The sequence below is a fragment of the Bombina bombina genome, chromosome 5, assembly GCF_027579735.1.
Source record: "Bombina bombina isolate aBomBom1 chromosome 5, aBomBom1.pri, whole genome shotgun sequence".
In the NCBI taxonomy this organism is placed as follows: domain Eukaryota; kingdom Metazoa; phylum Chordata; class Amphibia; order Anura; family Bombinatoridae; genus Bombina; species Bombina bombina.
Window position 1 is genome coordinate 622374585 of NC_069503.1, and position 22173 is coordinate 622396757.

Sequence of the window (22173 nt, forward strand, 5' to 3'; positions counted from 1 at the left end):
GACTGAGGATCATGGGAAGTGGAAGGGATTTTAAGATCTGGCATGCTGGGGTGTCTTTGGCCCCCTTCTAGTGGTCAGGGGAAGAATATTCCCAAATGTGATGACTCTTGGGCTCTCACCATCTAATGAAAGAAATGTATTTTCATGCAAAGGAAACGACAGCGGCTACATATATAACCCCTTAACAATAGTGATGTACCATGTACGTCGCCGTTCATTAAGGGTTTCCTGGCTAACCATATTTTACCCTCCCTTCCACCCTTCTGGTAACCGGAAATAGCACGGTCTCGTCGCTGGTGGCGAGACCACACTATTAGAAATGCAATCCCCATTAAGGGGATAAATATATTCCTTTCATAAAAAAAGGAAGGTAAAGCTGTATAAATTTAAAATGAGATGAGCAGGAAATGCATTTTATAAACATATAGGTATTGTTTGGCTCATAGAGCTTTCTATAAAGCAAGACAATCATCAGCAAAGGTGGCAAAAAAGTGAGTTTATTTACCACAGAAATATATATAAAAACACTTATTGAAATACCATATTTTTGATAAATATGGTATTAATGTCCACACAGAAGGGTATAACCTAAAAAACGTGTTACATTTTTTTAGAGATATATTCTGAATAAAGTACCAATATATACAATATACTTAGGACAATTTCCAATTACTCTCAAAGCTTACAAACAGTTTTATTTTAATCAAATACTTTAAAATTAAAGGGATATTGTACGGTAACATTTTCTCCCCTGTGTTGCCAATGATCCATTTACCTGCTGTAATGTAATAAAATGTTTATAAGTAACTCATTAACCTTTATTTTGCCATTCGAAATAGCTGTTTCTGCCTGATGAAATTGAAACCTATACTAAAAACACAAATACTGCAGTATTTCTGTTAGAAAAGCTATATAAACAAGAGACAGCAGCAGAGGTCAACCTCCCATTGAGGGTAAGAGAGATTAGTTTTAATACAATGAACTCTTATCAGATGAATTCATGAGTATACTGTCCCTTTACGTCTCAAACTATTTGACAATAGTGAATGTATTAGTTAAAGCAATGCACCTTCCACACATCTGTGTGCTAACCTTTCAATGCAGAATGAAAATACCATAGTAAGCATGAAGTCATATTAGGAAACATTTAATGTTTTCTTAAATAGGAGCACCATTACAGAGCATTTCTGTTAACATTAAATATCTTAACACAGTGATCTGCTCCACAGCTTGCCAGCTGTAGCCACTCTCCATCGTTATCCAGATCGTCAAGTCCAGCTCTGCCTGGACGACTTCTCCAGCAAAGCTGCTTGACAGTCAGCATGTGACAAAGGCTGTAGGAAGAAAAAAAAAACAGAATTTATGTTTACCTGATAAATTACTTTCTCCAACGGTGTGTCCGGTCCACGGCGTCATCCTTACTTGTGGGATATTCTCTTCCCCAACAGGAAATGGCAAAGAGCCCAGCAAAGCTGGTCACATGATCCCTCCTAGGCTCCGCCTACCCCAGTCATTCGACCGACGTTAAGGAGGAATATTTGCATAGGAGAAACCATATGGTACCGTGGTGACTGTAGTTAAAGAAAATAAATTATCAGACCTGATTAAAAAAACCAGGGCGGGCCGTGGACCGGACACACCGTTGGAGAAAGTAATTTATCAGGTAAACATAAATTCTGTTTTCTCCAACATAGGTGTGTCCGGTCCACGGCGTCATCCTTACTTGTGGGAACCAATACCAAAGCTTTAGGACACGGATGAAGGGAGGGAGCAAATCAGGTCACCTAAATGGAAGGCACCACGGCTTGCAAAACCTTTCTCCCAAAAATAGCCTCAGAAGAAGCAAAAGTATCAAACTTGTAAAATTTGGTAAAAGTGTGCAGTGAAGACCAAGTCGCTGCCCTACATATCTGATCAACAGAAGCCTCGTTCTTGAAGGCCCATGTGGAAGCCACAGCCCTAGTGGAATGAGCTGTGATTCTTTCGGGAGGCTGCCGTCCGGCAGTCTCGTAAGCCAATCTGATGATGCTTTTAATCCAAAAAGAAAGAGAGGTAGAAGTTGCTTTTTGACCTCTCCTTTTACCGGAATAAACAACAAACAAGGAAGATGTTTGTCTAAAATCCTTTGTAGCATCTAAATAGAATTTTAGAGCGCGAACAACATCCAAATTGTGCAACAATCGTTCCTTCTTCGAAACTGGTTTCGGACACAGAGAAGGTACGATAATCTCCTGGTTAATGTTTTTGTTAGAAACAACGTTTGGAAGAAAACCAGGTTTAGTACGTAAAACCACCTTATCTGCATGGAACACCAGATAAGGAGGAGAACACTGCAGAGCAGATAATTCTGAAACTCTTCTAGCAGAAGAAATTGCAACTAAAAACAAAACTTTCCAAGATAATAACTTAATATCAACGGAATGTAAGGGTTCAAACGGAACCCCCTGAAGAACTGAAAGAACCAAATTGAGACTCCAAGGAGGAGTCAAAGGTTTGTAAACAGGCTTAATTCTAACCAGAGCCTGAACAAAGGCCTGAACATCTGGCACAGCTGCCAGCTTTTTGTGAAGTAACACAGACAAGGCAGAAATCTGTCCCTTCAGGGAACTTGCAGATAATCCTTTTTCCAATCCTTCTTGAAGGAAGGATAGAATCCTAGGAATCTTAACCTTGTCCCAAGGGAATCCTTTAGATTCACACCAACAGATATATTTTTTCCAAATTTTGTGGTAAATCTTTCTAGTTACAGGCTTTCTGGCCTGAACAAGAGTATCGATAACAGAATCTGAGAACCCTCGCTTCGATAAGATCAAGCGTTCAATCTCCAAGCAGTCAGCTGGAGTGAAACCAGATTCGGATGTTCGAACGGACCCTGAACAAGAAGGTCTCGTCTCAAAGGTAGCTTCCAAGGTGGAGCCGATGACATATTCACCAGATCTGCATACCAAGTCCTGCGTGGCCACGCAGGAGCTATCAAGATCACCGACGCCCTCTCCTGATTGATCCTGGCTACCAGCCTGGGGATGAGAGGAAACGGCGGGAACACATAAGCTAGTTTGAAGGTCCAAGGTGCTACTAGTGCATCCACTAGAGCCGCCTTGGGATCCCTGGATCTGGACCCGTAGCAAGGAACTTTGAAGTTCTGACGAGAGGCCATCAGATCCATGTCTGGAATGCCCCACAGCTGAGTGACTTGGGCAAAGATTTCCGGATGGAGTTCCCACTCCCCCGGATGCAATGTCTGACGACTCAGAAAATCCGCTTCCCAATTTTCCACTCCTGGGATGTGGATAGCAGACAGGTGGCAGGAGTGAGACTCCGCCCATAGAATGATTTTGGTCACTTCTTCCATCGCTAGGGAACTCCTTGTTCCCCCCTGATGGTTGATGTACGCAACAGTTGTCATGTTGTCTGATTGAAACCGTATGAACTTGGCCCTCGCTAGCTGAGGCCAAGCCTTGAGAGCATTGAATATCGCTCTCAGTTCCAGAATATTTATCGGTAGAAGAGATTCTTCCCGAGACCAAAGACCCTGAGCTTTCAGGGATCCCCAGACCGCGCCCCAGCCCATCAGACTGGCGTCGGTCGTGACAATGACCCACTCTGGTCTGCGGAATGTCATCCCTTGTGACAGGTTGTCCAGGGACAGCCACCAACGGAGTGAGTCTCTGGTCCTCTGATTTACTTGTATCTTCGGAGACAAGTCTGTATAGTCCCCATTCCACTGACTGAGCATGCACAGTTGTAATGGTCTTAGATGAATGCGCGCAAAAGGAACTATGTCCATTGCCGCTACCATCAACCCGATCACTTCCATGCACTGAGCTATGGAAGGAAGAGGAACGGAATGAAGTATCCGACAAGAGTCTAGAAGTTTTGTTTTTCTGGCCTCTGTCAGGAAAATCCTCATTTCTAAGGAGTCTATTATTGTTCCCAAGAAGGGAACCCTTGTAGACGGAGATAGAGAACTCTTTTCCACGTTCACTTTCCATCCGTGAGATCTGAGAAAGGCCAGGACAATGTCCGTGTGAGCCTTTGCTTGAGGAAGGGACGACGCTTGAATCAGAATGTCGTCCAAGTAAGGTACTACAGCAATGCCCCTTGGTCTTAGCACAGCTAGAAGGGACCCTAGTACCTTTGTGAAAATCCTTGGAGCAGTGGCTAATCCGAAAGGAAGCGCCACGAACTGGTAATGTTTGTCCAGGAATGCGAACCTTAGGAACCGATGATGTTCCTTGTGGATAGGAATATGTAGATACGCATCCTTTAAATCCACCGTGGTCATGAATTGACCTTCCTGGATGGAAGGAAGAATAGTTCGAATGGTTTCCATCTTGAACGATGGAACCTTGAGAAACTTGTTTAAGATCTTGAGATCTAAGATTGGTCTGAACGTTCCCTCTTTTTTGGGAACTATGAACAGATTGGAGTAGAACCCCATCCCTTGTTCTCTTAATGGAACAGGATGAATCACTCCCATTTTTAACAGGTCTTCTACACAATGTAAGAATGCCTGTCTTTTTATGTGGTCTGAAGACAACTGAGACCTGTGGAACCTCCCCCTTGGGGGAAGTCCCTTGAATTCCAGAAGATAACCTTGGGAGACTATTTCTAGCGCCCAAGGATCCAGAACATCTCTTGCCCAAGCCTGAGCGAAGAGAGAGAGTCTGCCCCCCACCAGATCCGGTCCCGGATCGGGGGCCAACATTTCATGCTGTCTTGGTAGCAGTGGCAGGTTTCTTGGCCTGCTTTCCCTTGTTCCAGCCTTGCATTGGTCTCCAAGCTGGCTTGGCTTGAGAAGTATTACCCTCTTGCTTAGAGGACGTAGCACTTTGGGTTGGTCCGTTTCTACGAAAGGGACGAAAATTAGGTTTATTTTTTGCCTTGAAAGGCCGATCCTGAGGAAGGGCGTGGCCCTTACCCCCAGTGATATCAGAGATAATCTCTTTCAAGTCAGGGCCAAACAGCGTTTTCCCCTTGAAAGGAATGTTAAGTAGTTTGTTCTTGGAAGACGCATCAGCCGACCAAGATTTCAACCAAAGCGCTCTGCGCGCCACAATAGCAAACCCTGAATTCTTAGCCGCTAACCTAGCCAATTGCAAAGTGGCGTCTAGGGTGAAAGAATTAGCCAATTTGAGAGCATTGATTCTGTCCATAATCTCCTCATAAGGAGGAGAATCACTATCGACCGCCTTTATCAGCTCATCGAACCAGAAACATGCGGCTGTAGCGACAGGGACAATGCATGAAATTGGTTGTAGAAGGTAACCCTGCTGAACAAACATTTTCTTAAGCAAACCTTCTAATTTTTTATCCATAGGATCTTTGAAAGCACAACTATCCTCTATGGGTATAGTGGTGCGTTTGTTTAAAGTGGAAACCGCTCCCTCGACCTTGGGGACTGTCTGCCATAAGTCCTTTCTGGGGTCGACCATAGGAAACAATTTTTTAAATATGGGGGGAGGGACGAAAGGAATACCGGGCCTTTCCCATTCTTTATTAACAATGTCCGCCACCCGCTTGGGTATAGGAAAAGCTTCTGGGAGCCCCGGCACCTCTAGGAACTTGTCCATTTTACATAGTTTCTCTGGGATGACCAACTTGTCACAATCATCCAGAGTGGATAATACCTCCTTAAGCAGAATGCGGAGATGTTCCAACTTAAATTTAAATGCAATCACATCAGGTTCAGCTTGTTGAGAAATGTTCCCTGAATCAGTAATTTCTCCCTCAGACAAAACCTCCCTGGCCCCATCAGACTGGGTTAGGGGCCCTTCAGAAATATTATTATCAGCGTCGTCATGCTCTTCAGTATCTAAAACAGAGCAATCGCGCTTACGCTGATAAGTGTTCATTTTGGCTAAAATGTTTTTGACAGAATTATCCATTACAGCCGTTAATTGTTGCATAGTAAGGAGTATTGGCGCGCTAGATGTACTAGGGGCCTCCTGGGTGGGCAAGACTCGTGTAGACGAAGGAGGGAATGATGCAGTACCATGCTTACTCCCCTCACTTGAGGAATCATCTTGGGCATCATTGTCATTGTCACATAAATCACATTTATTTAAATGAATAGGAATTCTGGCTTCCCCACATTCAGAACACAGTCTATCTGGTAGTTCAGACATGTTAAACAGGCATAAACTTGATAACAAAGTACAAAAAACGTTTTAAAATAAAACCGTTACTGTCACTTTAAATTTTAAACTGAACACACTTTATTACTGCAATTGCGAAAAAACATGAAGGAATTGTTCAAAATTCACCAAATTTTCACCACAGTGTCTTAAAGCCTTAAAAGTATTGCACACCAAATTTGGAAGCTTTAACCCTTAAAATAACGGAACCGGAGCCGTTTTTAACTTTAACCCCTTTACAGTCCCTGGTATCTGCTTTGCTGAGACCCAACCAAGCCCAAAGGGGAATACGATACCAAATGACGCCTTCAGAAAGCCTTTTCTAAGTATCAGAGCTCCTCTCACATGCGACTGCATGCCATGCCTCTCAAAAACAAGTGCGCCACACCGGCGCGAAAATGAGGCTCTGCCTATGCTTTGGGAAAGCCCCTAAGAATAAGATGTCTAAAACAGTGCCTGCCGATATTATTATATCAAAATACCCAGATAAAATGATTCCTCAAGGCTAAATATGTGTTAATAATGAATCGATTTAGCCCAGAAAAAGTCTACAGTCTTAATAAGCCCTTGTGAAGCCCTTATTTACGATCGTAATAAACATGGCTTACCGGATCCCATAGGGAAAATGACAGCTTCCAGCATTACATCGTCTTGTTAGAATGTGTCATACCTCAAGCAGCAAGAGACTGCTCACTGTTCCCCCAACTGAAGTTAATTGCTCTCAACAGTCCTGTGTGGAACAGCCATGGATTTTAGTGACGGTTGCTAAAATCATTTTCCTCATACAAACAGAAATCTTCATCTCTTTTCTGTTTCTGAGTAAATAGTACATGCCAGCACTATTTCAAAATAACAAACTCTTGATTGAATAATAAAAACTACAGTTAAACACTAAAAAACTCTAAGCCATCTCCGTGGAGATGTTGCCTGTACAACGGCAAAGAGAATGACTGGGGTAGGCGGAGCCTAGGAGGGATCATGTGACCAGCTTTGCTGGGCTCTTTGCCATTTCCTGTTGGGGAAGAGAATATCCCACAAGTAAGGATGACGCCGTGGACCGGACACACCTATGTTGGAGAAAGGGAAAATTAGGAAAGTAAGGAAAGAATCTGTGTGACAACACTAAAATGTCAAACTCAGCTGGGCTGCATGATTCAAATGCCATCATTCACCTAATTAGTGTACTTTATCTCACCACTGCCAACTGAGAGAAATTGACTTGTCACAACCTGCAGGTATTAAATATGCCAGAATAGCCAAGGTTATTAACAACACTAATGACATTTTATCCCCTCTCTTGTCAATAATTTAAACTGCAAACTCTTCATCAATTTTAACTCTCAACACATTAGTGTCAGGTCACACATCTCAATTACTGTCTAATGATTTTTGGGGATGTGCCTATAGCAACTGGTTTTGAAATGGCTTCTATTTTTTATGAGACTATATTAGGCTCTATTATAAAAACAAACATACAAAAAACTATTTCCATTTGATTTTTTGAAGGACAGAGCTGAGATTCACATTTCACTGCCTCATTTCTTTATGTAATATCAGATTACAAATAAAGCCAAGCTTATCTAAAGGTCTCTGGGCTAGAGAGTTTTTCTAAGGAATCTTGCCTGTTGTATGAACCCCTGGAAGTTCTCTGTATTTTTGTACGTGAAAGTGATGCAAACTTTACAATAGTCATATAAAACAAATAAATGAAATATTGAAATAAAGAGCTACAGAAAAAGAATGTGTTAAAGTGCCATAAAACATGTTGCTGGCAAGTATTTTAAAATAATTTTAAAAAATAAGCAACATTAGTTACAAAGCCATTCTGGCTGGAGTAGTCTGATCCACCCCCCCCATCCATGTTTAGCATCAGAAACACATGCATTGTATTTCAACTGAGTTTAAAGCTGCGTATTTGCTTCTAGGCATGCTCCAGCAGATAATGAGTGTTACAATCTTGTATTCTACCAAAGCAAAGGAGAATATAGATGCAGCCATAAAGGTGAGGGCAGTTAGAGCTATACAATTTGAAAACTTAAAAGATAGGGTAATGGCGAGACACTGCAGTATAAATTTGCAGGTTAAGTAATTAAAGTACATATTATTATATTTTGTCTCTATCCCAACTTATTTTATGTCCCTTTAAATAATTTAACAATTGTTTTGAAAAAATATTATCTATGGAAAAATTAAGATTCATACCAAAATTCGGCAACAAAAAACAGTTCTAACGCACAGTGAAAATGGTACAAAACAACTACACTGCACATAACAAAAAAAAAGTTAGACATATAATACAAAATGAAAAGCCTAGCACTGTCTTTTTTGTAATATGAGCTTGTCTACATTTCCTAGGGCTAGATTACGAGTGGATCGTTATTTTGTGCTCCCCCGTGCGAGTTAACTTTAATAGAAGGAGGCTTTTTGTGCACGTCGGGTTGCGCTCGTATTACAAGCTCAAAGTAAAAAGTTTGCATGCGAGTGAAAATCCAATGTGCGCAAAATGTTGAACTTTGAATATTGCGAACGTGTTAACATATTCTGCCATAGACTTCAACAGAGCACTCAAACTTAAAAAAAACATCCATATCCGCGTGCTAACCCAATCTCGTTTATTAAAGTCACAGTGTGCTAAACCTGACATGAATTATGAAAATTTCATATTCCAAAGTTCTTCACATAGAAGAATATGTTCTATTTATTCTTAAATAAATATTTCTATATATAAATTATGATTATTTTTTGGTAACATATATATATATATATATATATATATATATATATATATATATATATATATATATATATATATACATATACAAGAAGAGAACCTTTTTTCCAAACTGCTTGGGGTCAGAAAAGGTTTCAATTTTGGAATAGTTTAGATTTTGGAATATTAGCATCTGTAAAATGGGACAGCTTGGAGAAGGGATAAAACCAAGGGTAAACAACATTATGTCATTTAGGCAATATTTACATGTGATAATACTAATTTTATACATTGGCTAAATGTAGTTTTACGTAATTTTTTATACTTTTGTATATAGAGTACCATCAGGAAAATAGTAAAATACTGCAATTAGAAATATTTATTTGCATAAATGTTTTGTAGATAATCCATTTATATAGCCCATCTAGGAGTGTTTTTGTAACAATGTATAGTTTTACCTATTTTTTTTAATAACATTGATCTTAATTTCAGTCTCCTAACCAAGCCCCAAAGTATCAGATGTAGACTGAAGTCTACAGACTCCTGTTTGTGTAATCTGTCTTCTCATATGCAGGGAAGGGGGTGTCTGCTCTTTCTGCTTTCCCAGCCCCTTTCACTTGGTGTACCAGCCTAAACTAATCAACAGTGCTAAGCTGGGAGGTTCTAAGTAACTTTTTACTTAATATCTGTGCATATTTTTCTTTATAGTAGTGTCTATTACATCCAGTTATATGGAAATTGTTGTACAGTGTCCCTTTAACCAGAGCTCTAAAGTCGCACTAAACCAATGCATGTTAAATTAGATTGCGCTCAAGCGATCACATTTACTTTCAACTCGAAATAAACTTGCGCAAAAAGCGAGTAATACCCCATGTTGCTCTTGTGATACAGTTAGCATGACACTCGTAATCTAGCACCTAGCGGGTTGAATAGGGGTGATCAATCAGCTTAGCTGAAATTTTTCCTGAGATGTCTGTCATCTAGACATTTGCCTCCTTCAAGAAACACTCACAAACTGAAAGGTGACGGGATTGTGTCAAAATGTGCAAAACATTTTTTACCCTGATTAAAAACATGTTCAACCAAAAATTGTGGCGATTGTTAGATAGTATAAACTAAAAACAGGGTAATCTTTATTTGTAATAATAATATTTAATGTATATAGTGTGTCCCCTGCTCTCTTCACTCTCCCTAGAAAGTTTCCACTTTCCAGCAAACCGCATTGCTTTCTATGGGAGGGACCATACAAGAAATGACACATTTTTTTACACAATTCCCTAAAAGCAGACCCTGTGAATGTCAGAATGGTTTTTCATGACTGATCCAGCAAATGTTAGATGACTAAACCAACAGAATTAAAGACACAGAACTAAGAACAGATAAGTGTGTGTGTAAACTTTTGCAAGTTATTTTACAATTTGACACCCAAAGAAGAATATAAAATAATGATTATTAGCATAAACTGAATTTGAAAGATTATTTGGACGTATACAAACCTTTTGTCAATCTCAAAACACTTTATCCAGTCATTTACTGCTCCAGTGTGTTTCCATTTGTAAACATTAATTTTCCCACAATCTAATCCAACAGCAAAGATATAACTAAGAAAGTAGAAAAAGTGTGAGTTTAGAACCATAAATAATGTCAAAATCTGTTTAAATAATGAATATCAATTATGTAACATTAAAGGGACATTATACATACAAAAAAATATGGGCTATTTAAATAAAGCATTCAAAGAAGATAATGTTTGTAATTGACATGTATTTGCAAATTTGCTGCTAAAGCTTCTAAATATGATGTTGAACCTTGAAGTGCATTCCCTGCATATGAATATGTAAGTCATACACACTAGCTAGAGAGCAAGGGTTTTTCCCTCACTCCCTAACTAGTGTCCTTTCAGCCAGCCCCGGTGCTGGAGCTGTCTGTGGAAACATTAGAAAAGCTGCCAATATAAACTAACAGCACTCAGACATTTATCCCTCTCTGTTCCACTGTGCAGAGATCTCACTCCCCCTAAGGGCCCCCACTAGAAATTTTGGGGCCCCTGACTAAAACATTGGCCGGGCCCCCTTCCCCCAGTTCAAGTTTTGACTAACATGAGTGCACACATTATTACATTTTACTTCACTGAAGACTAAAGGTAGTAAACACATACAGAAACACACAAACATACAAATGCAGACACATCACACACTTACATGCACACACATTGACACTTACTTGCATGCAGAAACACTCACACACATATATAGATTATCTATACTGTTTTATAGTCTAGTGGGAGTGCTGATCTAGCTGCAATAATTTATCACATTATTTTAATGTTGTTGCTAAACTTTTTTTAATACATATTTCTGACATAATGCAACACTGCAGCAATATTAGCGCCCTTAGGCAATACATTGTCCCTAATAGTTCAGAACCCACATCTGCCTAAAAAGTCAGTGGAGAAGAAAAATGTGATGAAAGAAACTCTCTCACTTACACAGACACACTAGAGACAATACAGAGATCATCCACTGCCCTTCAAGTGAAAGTATCAAGAGTCTGTGACAATAGCCTAGTTAAAACTGTTAGTTCACAACTATCTCTAGATAATTTGGAAACAAAATTCTGATTATTTTTAGAGCAATACAAATACAGGTATTTACTTTAAGAATATATACATATACATTTTACAAACACACACACGTATATATATATTTATTTTTTATATATATATATATATATATATATATATATATATATATATATATATATATATATATATATATATATATATATATATATATATATACACACACACATAATATAATATATATATATATATATATATATATATATAAAATATATAACACCAGTAGGTTGCACAACACTGAGCATGGTATATGCACATGGGTTGCACCACATATTATTACTGTGCTTTTATGTGTGTATATAAGTAGGTCTGGTCTGGCATGTAAGTAATAGCAACCATATATTAGCCACATTTAAGAACTACATGAAAATAAAATCAAACAATTATTTTTAAAATACAAAATAACTGTTAAAATGAATGTAAATTCATAACAGTGTACCCTGAACAGGCTGTTTAATATTTTATTGCGGAGTTTAAAGGATTAAACTGTAAAAAATAAAATAAACTTATTAAACAAGTTCTTTAATGTCATTGAAAGCCAGAGAGGGTTGTATATCTGCTAGAAAGTGCATTGACAATGCTTAAAGAGTTTGTTTCATAAAAAAAAAAAAAAAAAAAAAAAAAAAAGAAATGAAAAAAAAAAGAAAAAATGAAAAAAAAAAATGAAAAAGATAACTCTTATTACAAGCTCAAAGTAAAAAGTTTGCATGCGAGTGAAAACTCAATGTGCGCAAAACGTTGAACTTTGAATATTGCGAACGTGTTAACATATTCTGCCATAGACTTCAACGGAGCACTCAAACTTAAAAAAACATAATTTATGCTTACCTGATAAATTTATTTATCTTGTAGTGTATCCAGTCCACGGATCATCCATTACTTGTGGGATATTCTCCTTCCCAACAGGAAGTTGCAAGAGGATCACCCACAGCAGAGTTGCTATATAGCTCCTCCCCTCACTGTCATATGCAGTCATTCGACCGAAACAAGACGAGAAAGGAGAAACCATAGGGTGCAGTGGTGACTGTAGTTTAATTAAAATTTAGACCTGCCTTAAAAGGACAGGGCGGGCCGTGGACTGGATACACTACAAGAGAAAACAGAATTTATGCTTACCTGATAAATTACTTTCTCCAACGGTGTGTCCGGTCCACGGCGTCATCCTTACTTGTGGGATATCTCTTCCCCAACAGGAAATGGCAAAGAGTCCCAGCAAAGCTGGCCATATAGTCCCTCCTAGGCTCCGCCCACCCCAGTCATTCGACTGACGGACAGGAGGAAATATATATAGGAGAAACCATATGGTACTGTGGTGACTGTAGTTAGAGAAAATAATTCATCAGACCTGATTAAAAAACCAGGGCGGGCCGTGGACCGGACACACCGTTGGAGAAAGTAATTTATCAGGTAAGCATAAATTCTGTTTTCTCCAACATTGGTGTGTCCGGTCCACGGCGTCATCCTTACTTGTGGGAACCAATACCAAAGCTTTAGGACACGGATGAAGGGAGGGAGCAAATCAGGTTACCTAAACGGAAGGCACCACAGCTTGCAAAACCTTTCTCCCAAAAATAGCCTCCAAAGTAGCAAAAGTATCAAATTTGTAAAATTTGGCAAAAGTGTGCAGTGAAGACCAAGTCGCTGCCTTACATATCTGGTCAACAGAATCCTCGTTCTTGAAGGCCCATGTGGAAGCCACAGCCCTAGTGGAGTGAGCTGTGATTCTTTCAGGAGGCTACCGTCCGGCAGTCTCATAAGCCAATCGGATGATGATTTTAAGACAAAAGGAAAGAGAGGTAGAAGTCGCTTTTTGACCTCTCCTTTTACCAGAATAAACAACAAACAAGGAAGATGTTTGTCTGAAATCTTTTGTAGCCTCTAAATAGAATTTTAGAGCACGGACTACGTCCAAATTGTGTAACAAACGTTCCTTCTTTGAAACTGGATTCGGACATAAAGAAGGTACAACTATCTCCTGGTTAATATTTTTGTTAGAAACAACCTTAGGAAGAAAACCAGGCTTAGTACGCAAAACCACCTTATCTGCATGGAACACCAGATAGGGCGGAGAACACTGCAGAGCAGATAACTCTGAAACTCTTCTAGCAGAAGAAATTGCAACCAAAAACAAAACTTTCCAAGATAGTAACTTAATATCTATGGAATGTAAAGGTTCAAACGGAACCCCTTGAAGAACTGAAAGAACTAGATTTAGACTCCAGGGAGGAGTCAAAGGTCTGTAAACAGGCTTGATCCTAACCAAAGCCTGAACAAATGCTTGAACATCTGGCACAGCTGCTAGTCTTTTGTGTAGTAAGACAGATAAAGCAGAGATCTGTCCCTTTAGAGAACTTGCAGATAATCCTTTCTCCAAACCTTCTTGTAGAAAGGAGAGAATCTTAGGAATTTTTATCTTATTCCATGGGAATCCTTTGGATTCACACCAACAGATATATCTTTTCCATATTTTATGGTAAATCTTTCTAGTTACCGGTTTTCTGGCCTGAACCAGAGTATCTATCACAGAATCTGAAAACCCACGCTTCGATAGAATCAAGCGTTCAATCTCCAAGCCGTCAGCTGGAGGGAAACCAGATTTGGATGTTCGAATGGACCCTGAAGAAGAAGGTCCTGTCTCAAAGGTAGCTTCCATGGTGGAACCGATGACATATTCACCAGGTCTGCATACCAAGTCCTGCGTGGCCACGCAGGAGCTATCAAGATCACCGAGGCCCTCTCCTGATTGATCCTGGCTACCAGCCTGGGAATGAGAGGAAACGGTGGAAATACATAAGCTAGGTTGAAGGTCCAAGGTGCTACTAGTGCATCTACTAGAGTCGCCTTGGGATCCCTGGATCTGGACCCGTAGCAAGGAACCTTGAAGTTCTGACGAGACGCCATCAGATCCATGTCTGGAATGCCCCATAATTGAGTTATTTGGGCAAAGATCTCCGGATGGAGTTCCCACTCCCCCGGATGGAATGTCTGACGACTCAGAAAATCCGCCTCCCAGTTTTCCACACCTGGGATGTGGATCGCAGACAGGTGGCAGGAGTGATCCTCCGCCCATTGAATTATTTTGGTCACTTCTTTCATCGCCAAGGAACTCCTTGTTCCCCCCTGATGATTGATATACGCAACGGTCGTCATGTTGTCTGATTGGAACCTTATGAATCTGGCCTTTGCTAGTTGAGGCCAAGCCCTGAGAGCATTGAATATCGCTCTCAGTTCCAGAATGTTTATCGGGAGAAGAGACTCTTCCCGAGACCATAGACCCTGAGCTTTCAGGGATTCCCAGACCGCGCCCCAGCCCACTAGACTGGCGTCGGTCGTGACAATGACCCACTCTGGTCTGCGGAAGCTCATTCCCTGGGACAGATGGTCCAGGGTCAGCCACCAACGGAGTGAATCTCTGGTCTTCTGATCTACTTGAATCATTGGAGACAAGTCTGTATAGTCCCCATTCCACTGTTAGAGCATGCACAGTTGTAATGGTCTTAGATGAATTCGTGCAAAAGGAACTATGTCCATTGCTGCAACCATCAACCCTACTACTTCCATGCACTGTGCTATGGAAGGACGAGGAACAGAATGAAGAACTTGACAAGTGCTTAGAAGTTTTGACTTTCTGACCTCTGTCAGAAAAACAGAATTTATGTTTACCTGATAAATTACTTTCTCCAACGGTGTGTCCGGTCCATGGCGTCATCCTTACTTGTGGGATATTCTCTTCCCCAACAGGAAATGGCAAAGAGCCCAGCAAAGCTGGTCACATGATCCCTCCTAGGCTCCGCCTTCCCCAGTCATTCGAAAAACGTAAAGGAGGAATATTTGCATAGGAGAAATCATATGATACCGTGGTGACTGTAGTTAAAGAAAATAAATTATCAGACCTGATTAAAAAACCAGGGCGGGCCGTGGACCGGACACACCGTTGGAGAAAGTAATTTATCAGGTAAACATAAATTCTGTTTTCTCCAACATAGGTGTGTCCGGTCCACGGCGTCATCCTTACTTGTGGGAACCAATACCAAAGCTTTAGGACACGGATGAAGGGAGGGAGCAAATCAGGTCACCTAGATGGAAGGCACCACGGCTTGCAAAACCTTTCTCCCAAAAATAGCCTCAGAAGAAGCAAAAGTATCAAATTTGTAAAATTTAGTAAAAGTGTGCAGTGAAGACCAAGTCGCTGCCTTACATATCTGATCAACAGAAGCCTCGTTCTTGAAGGCCCATATGGAAGCCACGGCCCTAGTGGAATGAGCTGTGATTCTTTCAGGAGGCTGCCGTCCGGCAGTCTCGTAAGTCAATCTGATGATGCTTTTAAGCCAAAAAGAGAGAGAGGTAGAAGTTGCTTTTTGACCTCTCCTTTTACCAGAATAAACAACAAACAAGGAAGATGTTTGTCTAAAATCCTTTGTAGCATCTAAATAGAATTTTAGAGCACGAACTACATCCAAATTGTGCAACAAACGTTCCTTCTTTGAAACTGGATTCGGACACAAAGAAGGCACGACTATCTCCTGGTTAATGTTTTTGTTAGAAACAACTTTCGGAAGAAAACCAGGTTTAGTACGCAAAACCACCTTATCTGCATGGAACACCAGATAAGGAGGAGAACACTGCAGAGCAGATAACTCTGAAACTCTTCTAGCAGAAGAGATTGCAACCAAAAACAAAACTTTCCAAGATAATAACTTAATATCAACGGAATGTAAGGGTTCAAACGGAACCCCCTGAAGAACTGAAAGAACTAAATTGAGACTCCAAGGAGGAGTCAAAGGTTTGTAAACAGGCTTGATTCTAACCAGAGCCTGAACAAAAGCTTGAACATCTGGCACAGCTGCCAGCTTTTTGTGAAGTAACACAGACAAAGCAGAAATCTGTCCCTTCAAAGAACTTGCAGATAATCCTTTCTCCAAACCTTCTTGAAGAAAGGATAGAATCTTAGGAATTTTTATCTTGTCCCAAGGGAATCCTTTAGATTCACACCAACAGATATATCTTTTCCATATTTTATGGTAGATTTTTCTAGTTACAGGCTTTCTGGCCTGAACAAGAGTATCAATGACAGAATCTGAGAACCCTCGCTTTGATAAAATCAAGCGTTCAATCTCCAAGCAGTCAGTTGGAGTGAGACCAGATTCGGATGTTCGAACGGACCTTGAACAAGAAGGTCCCGTCTCAAAGGTAGCTTCCATGGTGGAGCCGATGACATATTCACCAGGTCTGCATACCAAGTCCTGCGTGGCCACGCAGGAGCTATCAAGATCACCGATGCCCTCTCCTGATTGATCCTGGCTACCAGCCTGGGGATGAGAGGAAACGGTGGGAACACATATGCTAGTTTGAAGGTCCAAGGTGCTACTAGTGCATCTACTAGAGTCGCCTTGGGATCCCTGGATCTGGACCCGTAGCAAGGAACCTTGAAGTTCTGACGAGAGGCCATCAGATCCATGTCTGGAGTGCCCCACAACTGAGTAATTTGGGCAAAGATTTCCGGATGGAGTTCCCACTCCCCCGGATGAAATGACTGACGACTCAGAAAATCCGCTTCCCAATTTTCCACTCCTGGGATGTGGATTGCAGACAAGTGGCAGGAGTGAGTCTCCGCCCATTGAATGATTTTGGTCACTTCTTCCATCGCCAGGGAACTCCTTGTTCCCCCCTGATGGTTGATGTACGCAACAGTCGTCATGTTGTCCGATTGAAACCGTATGAATTTGGCCTTTGCTAGCTGAGGCCAAGCCTTGAGAGCATTTAATATCGCTCTTAGTTCCAGAATATTTATCGGGAGAAGAGATTCTTCCCGAGACCAAAGACCCTGAGCTTTCAGGAGTCCCCAGACCGCGCCCCAGCCCACCAGACTGGCGTCTGTTGTGACAATGACCCACTCTGGTCTGCGGAAGCTCATCCCCTGTGACAGGTTGTCCAGGGACAGCCACCAACGGAGTGAATCTCTGGTCCTCTGATCTACTTGTATCGTCGGAGACAAGTCTGTATAATCCCCATTCCACTGACTGAGCATGCACAGTTGTAATGGTCTCAGATGAATTCGCGCAAAAGGAACTATGTCCATTGCCGCGACCATCAAACCTATTACTTCCATGCACTGCGCTATGGAAGGAAGAGGAACAGAATGAAGTACTTGACAAGAGTTTAGAAGTTTTGATTTTCTGGCCTCTGTCAGAAAAATCCTCATTTCTAAGGAGTCTATTATTGTTCCCAAGAAGGGAACTCTTGTTGACGGAGATAGAGAACTTTTTTCTACGTTCACTTTCCACCCGTGAGATCTGAGAAAGGCCAGGACGATGTCCGTGTGAGCCTTTGCTTGTGGAAGGGACGACGCTTGAATCAGAATGTCGTCCAAGTAAGGTACTACTGCAATGCCCCTTGGTCTTAGCACCGCTAGAAGGGACCCCAGTACCTTTGTGAAAATTCTTGGAGCAGTGGCTAATCCGAACGGAAGTGCCACAAACTGGTAATGCTTGTCCAGAAAGGCGAACCTTAGGAACCGATGATGTTCCTTGTGGATAGGAATATGTAGATACGCATCCTTTAAATCCACCGTGGTCATGAATTGACCTTCCTGGATGGAAGGAAGAATTGTTCGAATAGTTTCCATTTTGAACGATGGAACCTTGAGAAACTTGTTTAGGATCTTGAGATCTAAGATTGGTCTGAATGTTCCCTCTTTTTTGGGAACTATGAACAGATTGGAGTAGAACCCCATCCCTTGTTCTCCTAATGGAACAGGATGAATCACTCCCATTTTTAACAGGTCTTCTACACAATGTAAGAATGCCTGTTTTTTTATGTGGTCTGAAGACAATTGAGACCTGTGGAACCTCCCCCTTGGGGGAAGCCCCTTGAATTCCAGAAGATAACCTTGGGAGACTATTTCCAGCGCCCAAGGATCCAGAACATCTCTTGCCCAAGCCTGAGCGAAGAGAGAGAGTCTGCCCCCCACCAGATCCGGTCCCGGATCGGGGGCCAACATCTCATGCCGTCTTGGTAGCAGTGGCAGGTTTCTTGGCCTGCTTACCTTTGTTCCAGCCTTGCATTGGCCTCCAGGCTGGCTTGGCTTGAGAAGTATTACCCTCTTGCTTAGAGGATGTAGCACTTGGGACTGGTCCGTTTCTGCGAAAGGGACGAAAATTTGGTTTATTTTTAGCCTTGAAAGACCTATCCTGAGGAAGGGCGTGGCCCTTACCCCCAGTGATATCGGAAATAATCTCTTTCAAGTCAGGGCCAAACAGCGTTTTCCCCTTGAAAGGAATGTTAAGCAATTTGTTCTTGGAAGACGCATCCGCTGACCAAGATTTTAGCCAAAGTGCTCTGCGCGCCACAATAGCAAACCCAGAATTTTTCGCCGCTAATCTAGCCAATTGCAAAGTGGCGTCTAAGGTGAAAGAGTTAGCCAATTTGAGAGCATGAATTCTGTCCAAAATCTCCTCATAAGAAGAATCTTTAAAATAAAACCGTTACTGTCACTTTAAATTTTAAACTGAACACACTTTATTACTGCAAATGTGAAAAAGTATGAAGGAATTGTTCAAAATTCACCAAAATTTCACCACAGTGTCTTAAAGCCTTAAAAGTATTGCACACCAAATTTGAAAGCTTTAACTCTTAAAATAACGGAACCGGAGCCGTTTTTATGTTTAACCCCTATACAGTCCCTGGTATCTGCTTTGCTGAGACCCAACCAAGCCCAAAGGGGAATACGATACCAAATGACGCCTTCAGAAAGCCTTTTCTATGTATCTGAGCTCCTCACACATGCATCTGCATGTCATGCTTCTCAAAAACAACTGCGCAATAGAGGCGCGAAAATGAGGCTCTGCCTATGATTAGGGAAAGCCCCTAGAGAACAAGGTGTCCAATACAGTGCCTGCCGGTTATTTTACATAATTCCCAAGAATAAAATAATTCCTCAAAGCTATGAAGTATTAAAAATGTTTATATATCAATCGTTTTAGCCCAGAAAATGTCTACCAGTCTTAAAAGCCCTTGTGAAGCCCTTTATTCTTATGTAATAAAAATGGCTTACCGGATCCCATAGGGAAAATGACAGCTTCCAGCATTACATAGTCTTGTTAGAAATGTGTCATACCTCAAGCAGCAAAAGTCTGCTCACTGTTTCCCCCAACTGAAGTTAATTCCTCTCAACAGTCCTGTGTGGAAACAGCCATCGATTTTAGTAACGGTTGCTAAAATCATTTTCCTCTTACAAACAGAAATCTTCATCACTTTTCTGTTTCAGAGTAAATAGTACATACCAGCACTATTTTAAAATAACAAACTCTTGATTGAAGAATAAAAACTACAGTTAAACACCAAAAAACTCTAAGCCATCTCCGTGGAGATGTTGCCTGTACAACGGCAAAGAGAATGACTGGGGAAGGCGGAGCCTAGGAGGGATCATGTGACCAGCTTTGCTGGGCTCTTTGCCATTTCCTGTTGGGGAAGAGAATATCCCACAAGTAAGGATGACGCCGTGGACCGGACACACCTATGTTGGAGAAAATCCTCATTTCTAAGGAATCTATTATTGTTCCCAAGAAGGGAACTCTTGTCGACGGAGACAGAGAACTTTTTTCTATGTTCACCTTCCATCCGTGTGATCTGAGAAAGGCCAGAACGATGTCTGTATGAGCCTTTGCTTTTGACAGGGACGACTCTTGTATTAGAATGTCGTCCAAGTAAGGTACTACTGCAATGCCCCTCGGTCTTAGAACCGCTAGAAGGGACCCTAGTACCTTTGTGAAAATCCTTGGAGCAGTGGCTAACCCGAATGGGAGGGCCACAAACTGGTAATGCTTGTCCAGAAAAGCGAACCTTAGGAACTGATGATGTTCTTTGTGGATAGGAATATGTAGGTACGCATCCTTTAGATCCACGGTAGTCATAAATTGACTTTCCTGGATAGTGGGTAGAATCGTTCGAATGGTTTCCATCTTGAACGATGGTACCCTGAGAAATTTGTTTAGGATCTTCAAATCCAAAATTGGTCTGAAAGTTCCCTCTTTTTTGGGAACTACGAACAGATTGGAATAAAATCCCATTCCTTGTTCCTTTATTGGAACTGGGTGTATCACTCCCATCTTTAACAGGTCTTCTACACAATGTAAGAACGCCTGTCTCTTTATTTGGTTCGAGGATAAGTGAGACATGTGGAACCTTCCAATTGGGGGTAGTTCCCTGAATTCCAGGAGATAACCCTGAGAAACAATTTCTAGCGCCCAGGGATCCTGAACATCTCTTGCCCAAGCCTGAGCAAAGAGAGAGAGTCTGCCCCCCACTAGATCCGGTCCCGGATCGGGGGCTACTCCTTCATGCTGTTTTGTTAGCAGCGGCAGGCTTCTTGGCCTGCTTACCCTTGTTCCAGCCTTGCATCGGTTTCCAGGCTGGTTTGGGTTGTGAGGCATTACCCTCTTGCTTAGAGGATGCAGAATTAGAGGCCGGTCCGTTCCTGAAATTGCGAAAGGAACGAAAATTAGACTTATTTTTGGCCTTGAAAGGCCTATCTTGTGGAAGGGCGTGGCCCTTTCCCCCAGTGATGTCTGAAATAATCTCTTTCAATTCTGGTCCAAATAGAGTTTTACCTTTGAAAGGGATGTTAAGCAATTTTGTCTTGGATGACACATCCGCTGACCAAGACTTTAGCCAAAGCGCTCTGCGTGCCACGATAGCAAACCCTGAATTTTTCACCGCTAATCTAGCTAATTGCAAAGCGGCATCTAAAATAAAAGAGTTAGCCAACTTAAGTGCGTGAACTCTGTCCATAACCTCCTCATATGGAGTCTCTCTACTAAGCGAGTTTTCTAGTTCCTCGAACCAGAACCACGCTGCTGTAGTGACAGGAACAATGCACGAAATGGGTTGTAGAAGGTAACCTTGCTGTACAAAAATCTTTTTAAGCAAACCCTCCAATTTTTTATCCATAGGATCTTTGAAAGCACAACTATCTTCGATAGGAATAGTAGTGCGTTTTTTTAGAGTAGAAACTGCCCCCTCGACCTTAGGGACTGTCTGCCATAAGTCCTTTCTGGGGTTGACCATAGGAAATAATTTCTTAAATATAGGGGGGGGGGGAACAAAAGGTATGCCGGGCTTTTCCCACTCCTTATTTACTATGTCCGCCACCCGCTTGGGTATAGGAAAAGCGTCGGGGTGCACCGGAACCTCTAGGAACTTGTCCATCTTGCATAATTTCTCTGGAATGACCAGGTTGTCACAATCATCCAGAGTAGATAACACCTCCTTAAGCAGTGCGCGGAGATGTTCTAATTTAAATTTAAATGTCACAACATCAGGTTCAGCCTGTTGAGAAATTTTTCCTGAATCTGAAATTTCCCCATCTGACAAAACCTCCCTCATGGCCCCTTCAGATTGGTGTGAGGGTATGACAGAACAATTATCATCAGCGCCCTCCTGCTCTGATCGCGCTTTCTCTGATAAGTAGGCATTTTGGATAAAATATTTGCTATGGAGTTATCCATTACAGCCGTTAATTGTTGCATGGTAATAAGCATTGGCGCACTAGATGTACTAGGGGCCTCCTGTGTGGGCAAAACTGGTGTAGACACAGTAGGAGATGATGTAGTATCATGTTTACTCCCCTCATCTGAGGAATCATCTTGGGCAATTTCATTATCTGTGGCAGTACTGTCCTTACTTTG

At 41.5% G+C, this 22173-nt stretch overlaps 1 protein-coding gene across 1 annotated transcript in view; it reads right to left on the minus strand.

Moving 5' to 3' along the window:
- Nucleotides 1-481: 481 nt before the first annotated feature.
- The window catches only part of ELP2 (elongator acetyltransferase complex subunit 2), a gene marked incomplete in the record, with an annotated part of 749242 nt that continues 727550 nt past the window's right edge, over nt 482-22173 (minus strand). The window contains 2 exon segments of the mRNA XM_053714582.1: nt 482-1334; nt 10344-10448. Of these exon segments, the coding sequence (XP_053570557.1) occupies nt 1175-1334; nt 10344-10448 (265 nt within the window).